Source organism: Papio anubis, chromosome 10 (genome assembly GCF_008728515.1).
Source record: "Papio anubis isolate 15944 chromosome 10, Panubis1.0, whole genome shotgun sequence".
NCBI classification, from domain to species: Eukaryota; Metazoa; Chordata; class Mammalia; order Primates; family Cercopithecidae; genus Papio; species Papio anubis.
In genome coordinates this window covers 119,371,548-119,391,474 of record NC_044985.1, presented here as the reverse complement: position 1 = coordinate 119,391,474, position 19,927 = coordinate 119,371,548, and the positions used below count along the sequence as shown (strand labels likewise).

At 50.4% G+C, this 19,927-nt stretch overlaps 1 protein-coding gene across 4 annotated transcripts in view; it reads right to left on the bottom strand.

The window, feature by feature from the left end:
* The window catches only part of AGAP1 (ArfGAP with GTPase domain, ankyrin repeat and PH domain 1), a 639,080-nt gene extending 625,432 nt beyond the window's left edge, over positions 1-13,648 (bottom strand). For 3 of the 4 annotated variants that reach the window (XM_021924443.2, XM_021924444.2, XM_021924446.2), the window contains exon 1: positions 12,871-13,648. In XM_021924443.2, the coding sequence (XP_021780135.2) occupies positions 12,871-13,213 (343 nt within the window). In that variant the 5' untranslated portion in view covers positions 13,214-13,648. The remainder of the gene's footprint in view (positions 1-12,870) is intronic. The other variant, XM_021924445.2, reaches the window with a different exon arrangement.
* Between the last annotated feature and the right edge of the window lie 6,279 nt (positions 13,649-19,927).

The window sequence follows — 19,927 nt, the reverse complement described above, 5'->3', positions numbered from 1 at the left end:
ATTTTCAAAACAAGAAACTGTTGGACAAATAAATTCAAGTTTCTACGTAAAATTCTGAATTTTATGTCCAGACAACCCCCAAAAGACAATGTCATAGTCTTCACGGTTCAATTTTTTTTGAGACAAGATCTCACTCTGTCACCCAGGGTGGAGTGCAGTGACGCAACCATAGCTCACTGCAGCCTGCAATTCCTTGGCTCATGCGATCCTCCTACCTCAGCCATCCAAGTAGCTAGGACTAACGGCACTCGCCACTGTGCCTAGACTGGTCTCAAACTCCTGGCCTCAAGCAATCCTCCCACTTCGGCCACCCAAAGTGCTGAGATTACAAGCACGAGCCAACGCATCCTGCTTCAAATTTTTTAAAATACTGAAATTCAAGCTAAATAAATAAATAAATAAATAAATAAATAAATAAAATAGGGCCGGGCACAGTGGCTCATGCCTGTAATCCCTGCACTTTGGGAGGTCGAGGTGGGTGGATCACCTGAGGTCAGGAGTTTTGAGACCAGCCTGGCCAACCTGGTGAAACCCCATCTCTACTAAAAATACAAAAATTAGCTGGGTGTGGTGGCAGGTGCCTGTAATCCCAGCTACTCGGGAGGCTGAGGCAGGAGAATCACTTGAGGCAGAGGTTGCAGTGAGCTGAGATCGCACCATTGCACTCCAGCCTAGGTGACAGAACAAGACTCCGTAAGAAGAAAAAAAATTAAAACATAAAATAAAAATTAAAAAAAACACAAAAACTCAGTATCTGGATCTAACACGAATTATGTAACAAGAGCCAAGGTAACAGTAACCATGGAAAATGGGTCTTCTAAACACACATTTCTGGAAACGCTGACTGCAATGAGCTCCCTCCCTTATAACAGCCCTGATGCTGTTCCCACAGCCCAGACCCCCGGTCACCAGCATCTCCATCCTGCGTGGTAACAGCTGGGAATCAAAGCACTCCCGGCCGGGCGCAGTGGTTCACGCCTGTAATCCCAGCACTTTGGGAGGCCGAGGTTGGCGGATCACCTGAGATCAGGAGTTCGACACCAGCCTGGCCAACATGGTGAAACCCCATCTCTACTAAAAATATAAAAATCAGCTGAGTGTGGTGGCATATGTCTGTAGTCCCAGCAACCCAGGAGGCTGAGACAGGAGAATCGCTTGAACCTGGGAGGCAAAGGCTGCAGTGAGCCGAGATCACGCCACTGCACTCCAGCCCGGTCGACAGAGCGAGCGAGACTCCATCTCAAAAAAAAAAAGAAAGAAAAGAAAAAAAGCCAAAAAAAAAAAGCATTCCCCTCTCCAAGCGAGATCCATAATCAGTAGTTCCTATCGTCCAATAAAAGGTCTCCCAGCCTGCTTTCGGGGGCTGTCAAGGATCACCCACCATTCGGCCGCCTACCCTGCTCTTCCTAGGTTGAAGAGACTGTTCCGGATGCTCCAATCATAGTACCCACTGGCCTGGAAAGCCGGGAAAGCCCTCCTGACGGGTACCTGGCTTCCAGGAGCTCTCCCTGGACTCCGCCCATCCCCCAGGCCCCTCCCACACAGCCTTGTGTGGCTCAGATCTCTACCGTATCGGTGGCTCCCGGGTGAGATCTGAAGGGCCCTGAGTGTCCCACACATCTGCCTGTTCTCCCAGCTTCAAAAACTGGGCTCTGCCCAGTGCAGGGGCTTGATAAAATCTTGTCTATTGATTCTCACATTTAGCCATTTCCCCTACTAAACAAAGTGAGTATAAACTTGGTCCTCCCACCACCATCCCTCAAAATAAATATTTGCCATTGCAAAGCCACCAGAGAAATCCACACATGCACACACCGCCCTTACTCAATCCATGGCCCCGCGTGTCCTTCCTGGCTCTGGCCTTGTTTAGCACTGGCCTTTGTGGAGGGGGATGGGCAGCTCCCAGGACACAGCCCCGGAACAAAGAAAATTACTCCTTGAGTTGGCAACACTTAGCTTTTTTTTTTCTTTTGTGTCTTCAGCATAATTGCTACAAACAACAAAAACTGAATAATGCTAATACATAACTATGAAGGCCGTAACACAGTTTAGGCCAAACATACAGAGTGAATTCCCTTTCAAACACCAACACAGATCCAGTGGGTTATCTAAAACCCAGCACAGAGATGGATTGGGGCTGCTTGAGGCTCAGCCAGAAAGAGTCCCCCAGTTGACAACTGACTTCTGCTAGGAGCCAAGGAGAGCCAAAGGGGGCTCCTGTTCCAGTCCCAGGGGAACTGCGCCCTCTTCCTGGTGAGGGATTTCACTTACACAGCTCCATTCACAGCCATCATTATTTAACTCACAAGGAACGAATAGCCTGCAGACAATCCAAAAGTTTAAAAACCTAATCTCTAAGACAGTGCTGGAAATGCATTAGCCATGCAAATATTTGTTTATGAACAAACAACTGAAAGAATGAAAATCAGCAGAGGGAGACAAACGGCCATCGCGAGTGTCATAAAATGAACCTTGAAAGCACTGAAAGGTTTCCCAGGTAGCGGCTGCTGGGCTGAAGGAGCGGCCTCACGAGCAGCTACATCCAACCCACAGAGAGAAAGAGACACAGCCCAGCATACACCCGACAGAAATGAGGCCATAAGGGCACCAAAAGGCAAGCTAGAATCTGCGCAGTGGTGCTATTCATGATGGTCCCAAAACAGGCAGCCACTCAAACACTGACAGCCGCCAAAACAGGCAGCCACTCAAACTGGCTTAGCCCAAAACAGGCAGCCACTCAAACACTGACAGCCCCCAAAACAGGCAACCACTCAAACACTGACAGCACCCAAGGCGACCACTCCAAACACACTGACAGCCCCAAAACAGGTAGCCACTCAAACACTGACAGCCCCCAAAACAGGGAACCACTCAAACACTGGCACCCAAAACAGGCAGCCACTCAAACACTGACAGCCCCATAACAGGTAGCCACTCAAACACTGACAGCCCCCAAAACAGGGAACCACTCAAACACTGACAGCCCCAAACAGAGAACCACTCAAACACTGACAGCCCCATAACAGGCAGCCACTCAAACACTGACAGCCCCAAAACAGGAACCACTCAAGCACTGACAGCCCCAAAACAGGCAGCCTCAAACACTGCAGCCCAAAACAGGCAGCCACTCAAACACTGACAGCCCAAAACAGGCAGCCTCAAGCAACAGCCCAAACAGGCAGCCACTCAAACACTGACAGCCCCAAAACAGGCAGCCACTCAAACGCAGCCAGCCCAAAACAGGCAACAACTCAAACACAGCAGCCCAAGCAGGCCCTCCAAACACAGGCAACACCAAAACAAGGGAACCACTCAAACACCCGACAGCCCCGACAGGCAACCACTCAGAAACACTGGCAGCCCCAAAACAGGCAACCACTCAAACACTGACAGCTCCCAAAACAGGCAGCCACTCAAGCACTGACAGCCCCCAAAACAGGCAGCCACTCAAGCACTGACAGCCCCAAAACAGGCAGCCGCTCAAGCACTGACAGCCCCAAAACAGGGAACCACTCAAACACTGACAGCCCCAAAACAGGGAACCACTCAAACACTGACAGCCCCAAAACAGGCAGCCACTCAAGCACACATCACAGGCAGAAGAGACCAATAAACAGGGGCTACAATTTCTAACCATTTCCCTCAAGGCAGATGAGTCTGTGCTGGCCACTGAACTGGATGCTGGTACCACAAACAGTTTGTGAAAACTTTCTCCTTTATAACGCGGGCACCTTTCTCTATGTTATGTGTCAAAAAAAAGAGAGTTCGAGGCTGGGTGCAATGGCTCAAGCCTGTAATTCTAAGACTTCAGAAGACCAAGGCAACATAGCGAGACCCCATCTCTACAAAAAAATTAAAAAAAAAAAAAAATAGTCGGACATGGTGGTATGTGCCTGTGGTCCCAGCTACTTGGGAGGCCGAGGCAGGAGGATCGCTTCAGGAGGGCACGGCTTCAGTGAGCCATGATCATGCCACTGTACTTCAGCCTGACTGACATTCGAGACTGTCTCAAAAATTAAAAAATAGGTCAGGCACGGTGGCTCATGCCTGTAATCCCAGCACTCTGGGAGGCTGAGGCAGGTGGATTGCTTGAGTTCAGAATTTCAAGACCAGCCCGGGCAACAAGGTGAAACCCCGTCTCTACTGAAGATACAACGAATTAGCCAGGCGTGATGCACGCCTATAGTCCCAGCTACTTCGGGGGCTGAGGTGGGAGGATCACTTGAGTCTGGGAGGTTGAGGCTACAAATGAGCCCCAACAGTGCCACTGCACTCCAGCCTGAGCAACAGAGACCCTGTCTCAAAAAACAAATCATAAATAATAAAAAGTTCCAAGAAAGAGTTTGAAGTCGTCTCAATCCCACCAGTTCCAAACCCAAACTTCAAGTACTACATGAACACTCAGAGACCCAGGCTTGATTGCTGAAGCTAACATTACCACAATGCTGTTCCCCGCCAATCACACCATCCCCTCCCAAATCAGGTTCACCAGCCTGAACTTCCAGCAGGAGCAGTGTCTTCAGAACAGGAGCAGATACTCGATCCGGGCTCACAGCAGCACCCCAGACCTTCCAAAACAACAACAAAGCGGGGGCAGACAGGCTTCCGGAAGTGCCGTCTCTGGAAAACATGCTGGATTCTCCCCCACTGAAAAGGGCAGCTCGATGCACAAACAGGATGGAAGTTCAGGGCAATCAGCTCTTTCCAAATCAATTTCTTTTTCATTACATAAGCGAGCCAGCACTTCTGACAATACCAATCCTGCTGAAGGGTACCATCACACGGTGGGCATGCCCCCAAGGTGACATTTAAGAAGTGAAAACTCTTTCCTGAAACAAGGGTAGGTCTTGTGGCTATTTGTTGCAGGCATTCATATACATTTTTTTTAAATGTCTAACTTCTGTCTTTCAAGTATCCTCAATACTATAAGTCACTATCGGCTAAAACTAAAACGCGTTGAATTGAAGCTACATTTACTTTCTAAAGATACCGTTCTGCCTTTAACACTATTATCTGAGTGAGAATAGGGTAACAGTACTTTTGTCCTAAGCTGGAAATCAACATGGTTATATTTACTAGAGCCTGTTGAATGTTGACATTTCTCCAAGACCAAACATAAATCATTTGTGAACACGGCCAGTAATTATTTGAAATTCTTCTCCCAGAACCATGAAAAGTGTTTTCCCACCCTTTAAAAAAAAAATTTAAAAAGGAAATAAAAAGCTTCTAACCATGATGCTAATGACAACCAGACGGCATGAGCAGTTTTAAAGATTAGACAGTTGCTTGTGTAGAAACACTGTACAAATACTCCAACACTGCAGCCCAAAAAAGACAGTCCCCATCAAACAGCGGGAGAAGTGTGAAATTTGCAAATGAGCCCCTGGTTAAACAAAAACACCAATCTGTTCCCAGAGAGCTCAGGGTGGCCACCTGTTCGGGGCTGGTGGCAAGTTCTGGTTACCAACGGAAGAAACAATACTGGAGCGAGCAGCGACGGCCCCCTCTCGGGCCCTGGTCCCCACCCTCGAGCCTATATTTAGTCTGCTCTTTATGGAAAATGTCCCAACCTCGCACACAAACAAGCTATCCGGCTGGTTATTCAAAGGGTCCATCAACGATCTCTTCTGCAGGGGGTGGTATTTGTTTTCCTTTCCTCCCCAGGCCTCAGACACGAGCACGGTACCCACTTCTGGCCATGGTCACTTGTGAGAAACGCCCTGGAAAAGAGAGGGACTGGACCCAATGGACAATGCCAGCCCTGCCTCCGGATGGTCATCACTGCATCTTGGGAAAGACAGTGGCCCACACTATGAAATGGGACCCCCAAATCCCCCTCAGCCCCTCAGAAGCACAGAGCTTCCAGAAGGCCAGGGCTCACGGCAGCACACACAAAGCACTTGTACCCCTGAATAAAAATAACAGATGCTGCAAAGATTAGAGATTAACATCTGTAGAGTGCATTTTGTTTCTCGGAGAAAGGTACTTAACAAAGGGAAGGAATTATGTAGCTAAGCACCAGATCAGAACCTCAAACCCTGGATTTTAAAAATAGCTAAGCCTCATCCGCTTTGCCAGACTCAATCACTTAAGCTAAGGACTCGAAGGGTCTGGAGGACTGGGATGGGGGTAGGGAGGGGGACACAGGTTTGCTAGAGTGTACAGAAACATGAGACAAAACGAAATCGGTGGTTAAAACAAGCCAGAGTGAGACTCACAAACTATAAACACCTGCAGGGTACACAGGGAGAAAAACGGATGCAAAATAAGGGATTCTCATCTTAACAAAATAAAATGCCTGGTTTAGGCAAAAAACAAGAGGTGGTAGCAACAGGGCTGCAGGTTTTGATTTGAAGGTTCCTGTAGCTGCCCCCACTGCTTCTCTCCCTTCTGAGTCACTTCCTTCAGGCTCCTCCAACAGCTCTTTTAAGCTACTAGTAACATCTAGATCCTGTCTTTTACAGAAATGTGCTTTCAGCTTGGAAATATTGGTAACTAAATGTGTCATCTGCCAAATTATCATACAATAAGTGAATATTGAAGAACCCCATCTAAATATACATGAGACTACATTAAAAAGCAACAATCTCCAAAAGACAAGAAGGAAAATCCACAAAACCACAGAACGAGACTAGAAGGAAATGGACATCAGCTGTCTTCACCTCCAGACCAGATTCTCTTGGCAATGGCCATCCGCCATGCCACCATGTCGCAGAAACACAGCCCACTGGCAGATGCCCCTGAGAGCAATAACTGAAGCACACCCTGAGAATGGCCCTGCATGGCAGGTGCACCTGAATGTGTGTTCACGATTCTGAGCTAAGGAATCCGGGAGTGGCCAACCCGGAGATTCATTCCTTATCTATGAGGAACATCTAAACCCCCAGCCTGTCCCATGGAAAGCAGGCCATACAGGGTATTGAGGCTCTTTGATTGGGGTTAAAAGAAGGTTGCTGGGTGGTGGTTGTTTGGAGGAATGTGTTAAGTGGAAATGCTATATAAACTGCACACTTTCTGAAAGCAGGTAGCAGCGCTTCTCTTGCCCAGGCCACCATGGGACCACTCTGTACATAAATTCCCCTAAATAACCCTTTGTCTTTTGTTTGCTGGCTCTAGGTCTCTTCTCCAGTCTCTTGAACCCAGTGCCATCCCTAATGAAATTCAAAGGGGTCCAAAACGACAGACCCAGCATTCAGCTCCTTTTCAAATAGCATCATGGAGCTCACATGAACACCAGCTTGATACCATTCGGATCTGGTTTAAGTCCCTCCTCCACCATGCTTAGCCTGTGTGACCACAAGCAGCTCCCTGAGCAGCTAGCCTTCGGTGTCTTCACTTGCAACCTGCAGGAGAGGCTGATGAAACCTTCTCACCTGGCTACAAGCACAGCAAGGAAGAAGTAGTAATGGCCCAGAGATGATACCAAGTCAACTGGAGCTGCCTTCCCTCTACAGCAATGCTTCCTGAAGTGTGGTCCCTGGACCAGGGCATCTGCATCCTCAGGACACTTGTTAGAGAGGCATATTCTTGCATCCTGCTCCAAACCCACAGAACTAGAAACTTGGGAGGTAATAGGAAGGGCCAGCAATCTGTTTCCACCAGCCCTCAATGTGACCTGACACACACAATGTGCTCTCAGTGTGACACCAAAGATACATCATGGCAGTGACACAGGCTGTCACCCGTTTGTCCTCTTAATATTGATTCTATGTCTGAAATTCACTTACACCAAACATAAACACCAACCTGTTGTAGACAGGTGATCTGAAAAAGCTGCCAAGATTTAGCAAGCAAATCTTTTGCTTCCCCTACCTACAGTAGAGAAAATTTCACTTCCATCCCAAACACCACATGATACTGAGTTCCCACCAAGCCAGCCCACCAAATCCAAAAGGTGTCAAACCCTAACTTCTGTGCTCTGGGGACGTTTCAAAATGCCCTTACTTCTGCAGCGCATAAACACTGTTGATCCTACCAAGAAGGAGCTTCTGAAAGGACCCTCTGGCAAGTCAGCCAGTCAGCCAACAAACAATCCTCGGGCATCCTTCGAGGGCCAGACATGATATATCAAACCACTGAGGATACAACAATAAACAAGCCCCGACATCTGCCCTCGACCAGCTTCCAGACCTCCCGACCAGCTTCCAGACCTCCCGACCAGCTTCCAGACCTCCCGACCAGCCTCCAGACCTCCCCGCTGGAGTGGGATTAAGTAGGTGAGCCAAACGGGGAGGGCAAAGAGCAGGAGGGCCTTAATTCTGGCAAGGCAAGGCTGGTCATGAGTGACACCAACACAGACCAGGCCTCGCATGGTGAGCAACAGGCAGAGAAGGCAGCATCTCAAAGAGCACCTGCACCACAACTAAGAGGCATGAGTAAGCCGGACTCACAAGGAACGCCCGCATGGTGGAGGCCCCGGGTGCCGGTAAGGTACAAGAGCTCACCTGGAAGCAACTAAAAGCCAACTGAGTGTTATTTTTAAGGAGGGGACTGCAAACCTGCTGCCTTCCATTCATCTTGAAGGATTATGAACATGGCCAATGGTGACAAAGAAACATGACACTTATCAGCGGCAGGAAGAAAATGTTTGTTTCCCTAAACATGCACACCCGCATCAACCGGACTAAATACACTTCCACGTGAAAACAAACGCTTCTGGAAGTTTTGCCACAGTCAGTTGCTTTACAGAGAATACTTTTGGTTCTTTGGGGCCTTCTCAAATCCTCTTGCCTTAGGTGGCGGAAACAAGCATGGAACGCTTTGCACACACGGCCTATGGGAAGTATGAATAACAGAGGCTCTGCTTCTATCTCACACAGCGACAGAGGGCCAGAGGGGAGGTCGGACGGGCCCAGCTCACCGCTCTTGCACAAGTGTCCCAAGCTTGCTGGGCCTCAGCAGTGCATCTGTGTACAGGATCGCCGCAGGACGAACTGAGATGATGCACATTAGACACTCCGCACTCTGCGGGGCACAGATGCTCAACAGAGCAGCTGTATCATGGGACAAAATGGGGAACCCTGACCCACCTTCCCAGGTCCCCCAAACACTGGGGCTCAGATACTACTACGGGGTCCTGGAATCTCCCTGTGAAAATGCCCTTAAGAAGTGCAGCGCAGGGTTCTCCCACCAAATGCCAGGCCAGGCCAGGCCAGTGGAGAGCTTGGGTTTCCTCTCATCGGCCACCTGGTGGGGATGGGGGCTTGAGGGCTGGCTGAGGGCTCAACCTCAGAGGAAGGCCAACCTTCCCGGCGATGCCTGGGAACCTGGGAATCGCGCTGCCTGGCTGAATGAGCTGGCTGGGTTATCACTTACTCACATCACGGTCCTGCTGCTGGCAAGCTGAATTACGATGTGCGACTGCTAAGAGAGGCTTTATCCTTGAAAGAAGAACAAGCTTTATTGAACAAGAAAGGCAGTTGATTCATCTACCTCGACGCCATCAACCCCAGATGGAGTTTTCTAAAGAGAATCAGAGGGCAAACTAACACATGCAGTTCAGATTGGAGGCGAGGTGGGTCTCAGGCTCATTTCTGGGCATGGTGGCTGCAGAGGCTCCGGAGACGACACAGCTGTGTGGCTACGTTTCACAGCAGCCCATGCCCCATAGGACATCCCAGAAACCTGATCAGATAAATCTGGAACAATCAGCAATGCTTCCTTAAACTCTAGCAATTTGGGGGTGGGGGGAGGGAGGAATAAACCTCTCAATGTACAAAATAAAAATTGGGGAAAAAAAAAAGTTCTCTCCTGATAAGCTAATGTTTTAAAACAAGACTGAGGGCAAAATCACATGTAATCCCATGCCTACAAACAGGATTACAGATCTGTTTTTATTTGGGAGCCTTGGTGAGCCTTTCAACTAAAATATATTTCGTCCATTGTTAAGAGATTTTCCAACCCAGACCCACTTCAACTCGCTCTGAAATGAGCATCAGCCCAAAACATCCTTCCCTTGGACAAGGCCGCACCTCACTCCAACAGCAAAAACTCCTGAAGATGCCAGAAAACAGTGAACTTTTGAGTAAGGTGCAGCCAAATGCAGGAATATTGTGCCAACAAGAGAAACCCTATCTTCAAAAGCTCTTCATAACATTAAGAAGTGCCCACATCATGGTAGTTCAGAAGCTTTGGAAGTCAGACCCCAATTTTGTGTATGTACATATGGAGGAAGGGGGGAAAAAAACCCTAGCTGAAAATCTTCTACAGTGTGGCTAGTTTTCTATCTGGTGGGACAAGTGACTTTTTGAGCCATTTGTTATGACGTGCACCTGCTGTTCTGATTATAAATGGTTAGACTTTAAAACCTCCAAGGTGCACGCACAGGCAGGGACAGCTCTTTGCCGGGAGCCCTCTGCAGTTACTGTGATGTTCCAGCACAGGCTGAGTTGCCAGCACTGGGTTTCTGCCATCCACACGCAGTCTGGAGACTGAAGCTCCATTCAAATGACCCCTTGGTTCAGATCAGACTTTAAACCACCGCAGTCAAATGTTCAGGAGACCATTATCCCTCCCTGAACCTCCACCCACTTCTCCATAAAATGAGGATAACAAGCCACCCACCCTCCCTTACAGGGTTGGTGAAGTCACACAATGAGACAACAAATGCAAAAAGATTTCTGTTAAAGTTCTACAGAAATGAAAGGTGGTATCATGATTGATCACAGAAGAACATGCAAAGAACAGCAGCATGTCTGAGTGGTTCTTCAGCCTCACTGAATTAACTACAGCTCCACACAATGTAGACATCCCTATTTCTAAGAGAAAAATAACAGCATCGCCCCAGTTCCAAACAAGATTCGCCCAATGATTCTAAGCCTTAGTAAAAATGACAAGGACCCTGGCCAAGAAGGGGCCTAAAATCTCAAATCATAAAGGGAGGCTCATGCTGTCAAAAACCACCATCATCTAGGAACGACTTTTTTTTTTTTTTTTTTTTTGTTTTTTTTTTTAAGGAAGAAAGGAAAAGGCAACCACATCCTCTTTCTAGAAAGTCAAACTGCTTTGCTGGAAGTGCTTGAGCCCCAGAGCTCAGCTTCAAGAATGGGAAATAAAAACGAGGTGCTGTGAACCCCACTCAGCCAGAGGTCTTCACCCAGCAACAGAGGCTCTCAGCCAGGTGCCTTCAATATCTGACGCCAGCTTTCACAGCATTTCATCAGACTTCTGCGGATGCTGCCAGCCAGGAAGAACCATCTGAAATGAGCACCGTGCAGCCTTCACAGCTCCCGTACCAGACGCAGAGCGGGAGCTCTGGAGGAACCTTGCTGCAACACCACCCAACCATCAGCAGAGGGGTGCAGGTCCCACCGCCTCTCACCACGAGTCATGCAGAGGCAGACACGGCCTGTCTCTTGAGGAATTCACAGAGCATCTTAAGTCACCAACAAGGCAGCCAGGTGACCTCATGGGAGACAGATACACACAAAGGGCCAGGACCCCATAAAGCTGGAGCTCCACCTGGATCCTCCCCTGGAATTAGCAAGTCCCCCAAGGGTATAGTCTGCCAGTCAGCCAGCCTGGCTGGGACATGGTTCAAGTCTACAGGGCTGCCAAATGCCAAGGGCTCAGCAACACAACATCCACTTTCTCCACCTAACTGGCCAAGTTTCAAAACAAAACACTTCGGGGTTAGTAGTTCAGACTGCATAGTGCCAAGGCAAAGCCTCTCTGTGGGCTGATACCCTCTCCCTCACAGAGGGAGGAGGCTGGGCAACGCCAGCACCAGGCTTTCAGGCACATTCCTGCCGGCCTTGAGCCATTCTCAATGTTCCTCAATAGAGGTCTTACCGGCCAGTGTGTATTATGGACAAGCCACTCTGCAGGCTTTTTACCATCACTGGCCAATAGCGCTGACAGGGGAGAAAGTGCTGATCAACTGTGGCTAGGATATGACTCCACACCGCCCACACACATGCCACCTGGTGCCCCAGGTGAGTCTTGGCAGGACCAAAGGGATGAAGTAAGGAAATAATTCAGCAGCCTGGAAACAGAGAAATGAGAGCCACCAGAAATCCAAAGGGCACTGTCCCGGAAGGCAGACTGCTGTTGCAGCTCTCCTGGAAGGCCATGGCCCTGCCTGACATGCAGAGGGAAGCGGGGGGTGGGGGTTCTGCCCAAGTATCCTGCCCGCCTTAAAACCACAGCACCCTCCACTTCAGTGGCCTCCAACTGCAAACATACGAAAGCGAGACCCTTCCGCTGGAGGACGCCCTGCCCTCCTGGTAGGGTTCTTCCTTCCTGTCATCCAACCCAGGACTTCTGGTTGGTACAAAGCACACTACCGGGGCCAGCGTCTGCACAGGGGCAAATGGAGCTGCATCTGGACACGATGCTCCCGTGGTTGGCGCTGGCTCTCGGCATCCACTAAGTTCAACTGCACCCCTGAATTGAGCAAAGACACTAAGGAGGGCAGCCCTGCACCGCCCAAACACGCCGGCCCGGGCCTCGCCCCCCGAGGCAGCACTTCTGCAGAACTCGTCTTCAACGTCCAGCAAGACGCCCAGGCCTGGCAACCTGTCAGGGGTCGGGTGGCGCCAACCCCTCTGGCTGCCCTCCGGCGTCTGCTGGGCCGGGACGCTTGGGCGGCCCAGGACGCTGAGGCACCGAGCCACTTTCCCGCAGGAGAGACTCTATTGTCCATTATCAAATTAACGCTGACGATCCATCTTCCTGGCGGAGCTCGCGGCGCGCGGGGCGCAGGCGACGCTCGCCGGCCTTGCAAGGCAAGCAGCGCCGCAATGCTCCCTCGGCGGGGCAGCCGCGTGCCCCGGCCGGCGAGTGTGGACACCCGCACGCACACAGCGCACACCCCCGCCGCGCCGCGGGCGTCCGCGCCTTCCCGAGGCCCCAAGGCGGCCCGGCCCTCACCTTCGATGGCGATGACGTGCTCCCGGATCTGGTTCTGCAGCACCGGCTCCTCCACGCGCTCCAGCAGCTCGTAGATGGAGTAGATGTTGGGGTGGACCGATTCGAAGCGCTGGATCTCGGCCCGGATGGCAGCCGAGTTGGCCAGCTGCTGCTGGTAGTTCATGGTGCAGGCGCCGCGCCTGGAGCCGCGCGCCCGCCGCCGCCGCCGCCCGCGCCCCGGGGCCGGGGCCGCCGGGCCAGGGCTCCACAGCCCCAGGGGCCAGGCCCGGCGGCAGGCGGAGGAGGCGCGAGAGAAGAGACGCCCAGGCGGAGCAGGCACTGGGCTGGCCCGCGGGCTCGGCATGCCCGGGACGCGCGGCCGGCAAGCGAGCGGGCCCAGGCGTCCCGGGTCAGCGGGCCGCCCGCGGGGAGCGCGCCCCCATGGAGCGCGCCGCGGCGGGCGCGGCCGGCCCCGGAGGTCAGGCGCCTTCAGCCGCAGCCGCCTTCCAGCCCTAGGGGCTGCTCCGCCGAGCAGCCATTAAAGCCCAGGCAGCCGCTGCACTCGAGGCGCCGGGGCCGAGGGCCGACCCTGGGCGGTGTGACCGCGCCACTCCAGGCTCCCTAGCCACCCAGCATTAGAGTCCACGCACTGCCTTCCTACACCACCCAGCATCAGGTTCCACCGAGCCACCATTACTCTCCTTGAGCTGGAACCGAGCCTCAGGCGCCGTGCAAGCCATGAGCCAGCTCAGGCGCCACCACCGCCTGCCGGCCCCCACTCCCTGGCACCTGGGGCTCCGGCCCCTCGGCCCCCCGCCCCGCCTTCCGCCCGCCCGCCTCCCGCCCGCCGCCCGCGCGCTCGCCGCCCTCCGGCCGCCGCCGCTGCGTCCTCGGCGGCGCTTCCCGGCGCGCCAGGATCCCGGGGAATTGCGCCAGGCCCCGCCCCGCGCCTGCCTCTGGGCTTCCTGGGACTTGTAGTCCGTGCCCCCGGCGGGCCGGGGCAGCGGGGTGCGCGGGGTGTTCACACCAGGCCAGGGTGTAGGACCCTGCCGCCAGCCGGGCCCTGCGCCTCCCAGCTCCTATCCGGGTTCTCGCGGCGGTCCCCGCGCCCGGGCACGGGGGAGGCTGCCCAGGAGTCCGCCCGCCTGCGTTTTTGTTTGTTTCCAAGCGGCTGGCTCCAGGAGCCTCTGCGACTCGCCAGCGTCCCACGGCCTCGCTTGGTTAGCGGGCCTCCCCCTCCCGCGTTTGGTAACTTTCTACCTCCTTTCCTCAAAGTAGCACACGTGTTTTCTCTTAATATATACGATTTCTTTCCAAAGGCGAAGCGCCTCCTGAACCCATGCGGCGTGGGGATCCACACTCCACGAGTGGACTAAAGTTTAGACAGGGGTGCGAGATGCGACAAAATACCACGGAGGCTTTCGAGGCATCCTTCTCCCTTACAATTTTTAAAAATTGAGCCGTGGATCTCAAGCTGCTGCCTCCTGAGCGCCGCTACCTGCTCCACGGGGGTCCCTAGCCCCTGGCCTGTCCGTCCCACAGCAGTCCCCGATTGAGCTCAGCCCCGGGGACCCCGCAGAGCTGGGACCGCACTGCAGCAGCGCTTGGAAGGCTCGTCCCGCAGCCTTGAGGCAAATGGGACCCTTGAGATTTGCGGAAGCACCGACTGCTGGGCGGTCTCACAAGGTCCTGGACTGAGGACACTGGCTGAGTCCCTGCCCCCAGCCATTGGCGTGGTCTTTTTGAAACACAACCAGCCGGCCGGCATCCCAGTTTAAAGCCTGCTGAGCCTTCACCGGCTCACATGCAGTTTGCTATGGCCTAAGCACCCTGGTAGCCAGCTGTGTTGGCTTGCTGGCTGGGTTCCACAACTTGCCAGAGATGTGCTGACATTTTTACTATTCCGGGCCTGCTCGTCTTCTCCTTGACACTTAGGCACAGGTCATCACCCCATACCTCGGGCTTTCCACGCATAATTAACTCTAGTAACCAAAAGGCAGGCGTGTGGCCTCACCTAACCTGACTAAGCAGCAGGTGATCACTTGCGGATCACTCGGTTTCCACTCCTGGAAACCCCTTCTCCCAGTGCTCACCAGGGCTTCCTGCTGTGTTTCTGGCTTCGCTGTCCCTTTTGTGGTTTTCTCCTACTCCCCTAACCTCTAAATATGGAGGGCCCCAGGGCTTATGGTTAGGCCTCTTTCATTTGCTATTTGCTGTGATCACCTCTGTCTTATGATTTGAATATCATACACAGGTTAATGAAGCTCATGTGTATCTCCAGCCTTGACCTCATCCCTGAATAACAAATTCACATACACCTGCATCCTCAACATTTCCGGAAGCCTAGCTGGTAGTTTAAGTCCAGCATGTTGCCAGGTGAACTCCTGCCATCCCTTCCTGCTACATCTCCTAAAAATCTTCTCCATCCCAGTCATGGGCAACTCCAGGCCACCATTTGCTTAGGCTAAAAATTCGGTTCTGTCCTTTTTGCTTCTCATTTTCTCATATCCCAAATTGTGTCAGCTCCACCTTCAAAGGATCCAGAATCCCACAACTTCACTCACTCCCACCACTCAGCTGAAGTCAGGATCATCTAGCTGGATCATCACTAGATCTAACAATTGTAATAGCTCCCTGCCTCCTACCTGTTCCCTTACAATGTATTCTCAATAAGTCAGACCTGGTGAAACTTACAAAACCTTCGTCAGGGCTTGTCATGCCTTTTCTCAAAACCCTCCAGTGACTCCCATCTGGCCTCCCCTACACGCATGAGCTCTTATCAAAAGCTGCTCAGGGACTGAGCTGTTCCCCTACTTGTAAGCTAACAAGTTAGCCTGCCACAATTCATGGATGCTGGCAGAAGACATGAGACTCCCAGATCAGAAACAAAGGACTTTGTTATTCATAACGATAGCATTAGTCAGAATATCAGCATTTTCATGCACCGGTTCTCGGAGCCCCAATTCCCATGGGCAACGTGAGGCCCAGGTGAAGCCTGTACTTGCAGTCAGCTGCCCTATAGGAGTTTTGTAAGTTTTATAAGTTTTTAATCCTGAGCTTAGAGAGCTCAGATCCTTCATATGGGCAGTAAGTGTGTCTGCCCTTCACTCCAGAGGGAGACACTGTTTTTATCATGGACAGTAAGTATGCCTACCCTTGACTTGGCAGAAAACATTATCTCTGTCTTCCAAGGCTGTTTGCTCTGCAAACATCCTTGAGAATATAGTCCAGAGCAAAGGCAGCTGGTGTCTCTGCCTGTGTACCTATGTTACCCAGCAAGGGCTGCCATAAAAACCTTCCATGGGCCTGGCATGATGCCTCATGCCTGTAATCCAACACTTTGGGAGGACTGCTGGAGCCCAGGAGTTCGAGCCCAGCCTGGGCAACATGGTGAAACCCTGTCTCTACAAAAAATACAACAATTAGCCAGGCATAGTATAGCTATGCCTGGTACTATATAGTATAGTATATAGTATAGCTATATAGTATAGCTGGGACTATAGTCCCAGCTACTCAGGAGGCTGTGGTGGGAGGATGGCTTGAGCCCAGGAGGTCAAGGTTGCAGTAAGCTGTGATCATACCACTGCACTTTAGCCTGGAAGACAGAGCAAGACGGTCTCAAAAAAAAAAAAAAAAAAAAAAAAAAAAAAAAAAAGCTTCCACAGACTGCATGATTTTAACAGAAATCCGTTTTCTCACAATGCTGGAGGCTGAAAGAGCCAAGATCAAGCTGTTGCAGGGTTGGTTTCTCCTTGGCTTGTGGATGCTGCCTTCTCACTGTGGCTTCATGGGGGTTTTTCCTCTGTGTCCGTGTCCCCATCTCTCCTTCTTGGAAGGACTCCATTCATATTGGATTCAACCCCCTCCTAATGACATCATCTTAGTGTAGTCATCTCTTTCAAGGTCCAATTTCTGAATATAGTCATAGTCTGGAGTACTGGGAGTTAGGACTTTAACATATTAATTTTGGGGGCATAATTCAACCTATGACTGTCCCTCTTGCCACAGCATCTCTACTTCTAGCCTGTTCTCTTTGGCCACACTGGCCTCCTTGCTGCCCCATAAGTACACTCATCACACCCCCACTCTTGTCATCTGTTTCTCTGTCTGCCTGCCCCCTTCCCCAGGACTATTGTTCCTTATGTATTTGCTCCAAAGCCACCTTCTCAATGTGACTTTCCCTAACATCTTCTCTAAAATGGCATCCCTGTTCCCCAACACTTCATGTCCCCTTCCTTGCTGTAGTAGAAAGAATAATGGTCCCCTAAGATGCCCACATCCTAATCCCTGAAACCAGTAGATATGTTAGTCTAAGTGGCAAAGGACTTTACAGGTGTGATTAAACTAAGGATCTTGAGATGAAGAGATTATCCCAGATTATCTGAGTGGGCCCAGTGTAATCACAGGAGGCTTTATACAAGGAAGGCAGGAGGTCAGAAACAGAGGAGATGTGAAGACAGGTGTGAGGGAGAGAGAGAGGAGAGGAAGGCAAGGGAGAGAGAGAGATCGGAAGATGCTGCTGGGCTGGCTTTGAAGATGGAGGAGGGGGCCACCAGCCAGGGAATGCAGGCTGCCTCTACAAACTGGAAAATGGAAGAAAACAGATTCTCTCCTACAGACTCCAGAAGGATCACAGCCCTATTGACCCATTTTTGGACTTTTGACCTCCAGAACTATAAGATAATACATTTTTGTCATTTAAGCCACTAAATCTGTGCTAATTTGTTATAGCAGCAATGGGAGATGAATGCACTTGCTTTATGTTTTTCTTAGTACTTATTCCTATCTAACTCACCATATACTTTACTTATTTATCTTGTGTATGGTTTGTGTCCCCCATTAGAACATACGCTCCATGAGGGCCAGGATTATTTTTTGTCTGTTTTGCTCCCCATTCTATTCCCAGTGCCTATAACAGTAGCTGACACATAGTAGCTACCCAATAAATGTTTGGCAAACAAACAGCTTCCCCATTAAATTGTAATTGTCATGAAGACAAGAACCATATTTCTCTTGCACAGGGCTTGGAGCATTATAATGCAACAAACATTCAATAAATTAATTAATCAGCAATAGCTCTCATATGGTAAGAGCTGTTCTCTCATCATGCCAGGCACATAGTAGGTGCCTAATAAAGGTTTGCTGAGTTAAAATTGAAGTTTCTCCAGCAACATGGGACCCAGTGACATTTATCAGGAATGTGCTGCAGATTTATCTTCTGTGAATACAGCCAATAATTCTAGCCGTGTGTGTGTGTGTGTGTGTGTGTGTGACGGTCCTTCCAGGCACTTATAAGCTCTGAGTGAAAACTCCACTGTGAGAGTAAGCCAAGTCTTAAAGTAGTGAATGTCTTCTGTCCCAGAAATATCAAAGATGGTTTGAATGATCAGCCCATTCATTCGTTCATTCATTCTGTCACTTATTTATTCATTCAAGAAATCTTTATTGATCATCTACTGTATCCTAGGCAGGGTGATATGTTCTAGGGATAAAGAGGTGAAAGATGAAGCTTGCCTTTAGTGAGTTTGCATTCCAGGGATTATCTCTTGAAGAAACATTGCTTCTAGGGTTCAATTTCTGAATCCAATCTGAGGCTGTAAACAAAGAATAAGTGAGAGGCCAGGCACAGTGGCTCGCACCTATAATCCCAGCACTTTGGGACAGCGAGGTGGGTGGATCACCTGAGGTCAGGAGTTCAAGACCAGCCTGGCCAACATGGTGAAACCCTGTCTCTACTAAAAATACAAAAATCAGCTGGGCATGGTTGTGCATGCCTGTAGTCCCAGCTACTCAGGGAGCTGAGGGAGGAGAATCACTTGAATCCAGGAGGCGGAGGTTGCAGTGAGCCAAGATCGCACCACTGCACTCCAGCCTGGGCAACAGAGTGAGACTCTCTCTTAAAAAAGAGAGAAAGAGAGAAAGGGAGAAAGAGAAAGAGAAAGAAAGAAAGAAAGAAAGAAAGAGAGAGAGAGAGAGAGAGAAAGAAAAGAAAAGAAAAGAAAGGAGGGAGGGAGGGAAAGAAAAAAGGAATAAGTGAGAATATCTGTGGATGAAGGCAGCTGTGATGATTCATACACATGAACACAGAGCTCACACACAAGAACGTTCAATGGCTGAGCAAGGCTGGAAGAATAATTCTGGTAATGTCTAATTAAAAGTGTGAATTAAAGACAATTCTGCCAGTGACCAGCATGGTCCTGTATTCCTAATGTACAGCAGCGGGAGTTGTGAGCTTCATAGGAATACCTTTACAGTGATCACTTGATTTTATTTATTTATTTATTTATTTATTTATTTATTTATTTTTTAGACAGGTTCTCACTCTGTTGCCCAGGCTGGAGTGCAGTGGCACGAACACAGCTCACTGCAGTCTCAACTTCCTGGGCCCAATCGACCCTCCCGCCTCAGCCTCCTGAGTAACTGGGACTACAGGCACATGCCACCTTATAGGACTATTTTTTGTATTTTTTATAGAGATGAGATTTTGCCATGTTGCCCAAGCTGGTCTTGAACTCCTGGGCTCAAGTAATCTGCCCACCTCAGCCTCCAAAACTGCTGGGACTACAGGCGTGAGGCACCGCACCCAGACACTGCCATCACTTTAAACATCAAAATGCTCCTCAACCGCCATGGCTGCAGACCTTACACACAGCTACATAGCTCTTCCACCTCAACTAGCTCTAAGAAGTGTTTTAGGAAATGTGTGAAGCTTAATGTGTCTCTAGACTTTTGTGTGCTTTACCCATTTGCCTGATCTTGAACTACCTTCATTAGTATCCTTCCCACACCTGGATAAAGAGCTTCATGACATTTTTGTTTGACATGCATGTGGACTGTCATATGACAGAGCGTGATTCATACAGCATGGGACCACCAGCAGGTCTTGGTGAAGCCAGCATTGGGAGCTTTGGTTAATTCGTGCCTCATAAAGACTTTGGGCTCCTGGTGGGGGGGGTATATGGGAGAGAAGAGGAGGGCAAGAACAAGGAGAAATAATCCAGAAACACCACTGATCAAATTTCCTTTTCTTGCTTTTTGCCCTTCTTTGGTGAAATAACTCTGCAAAGAAGACCAGATA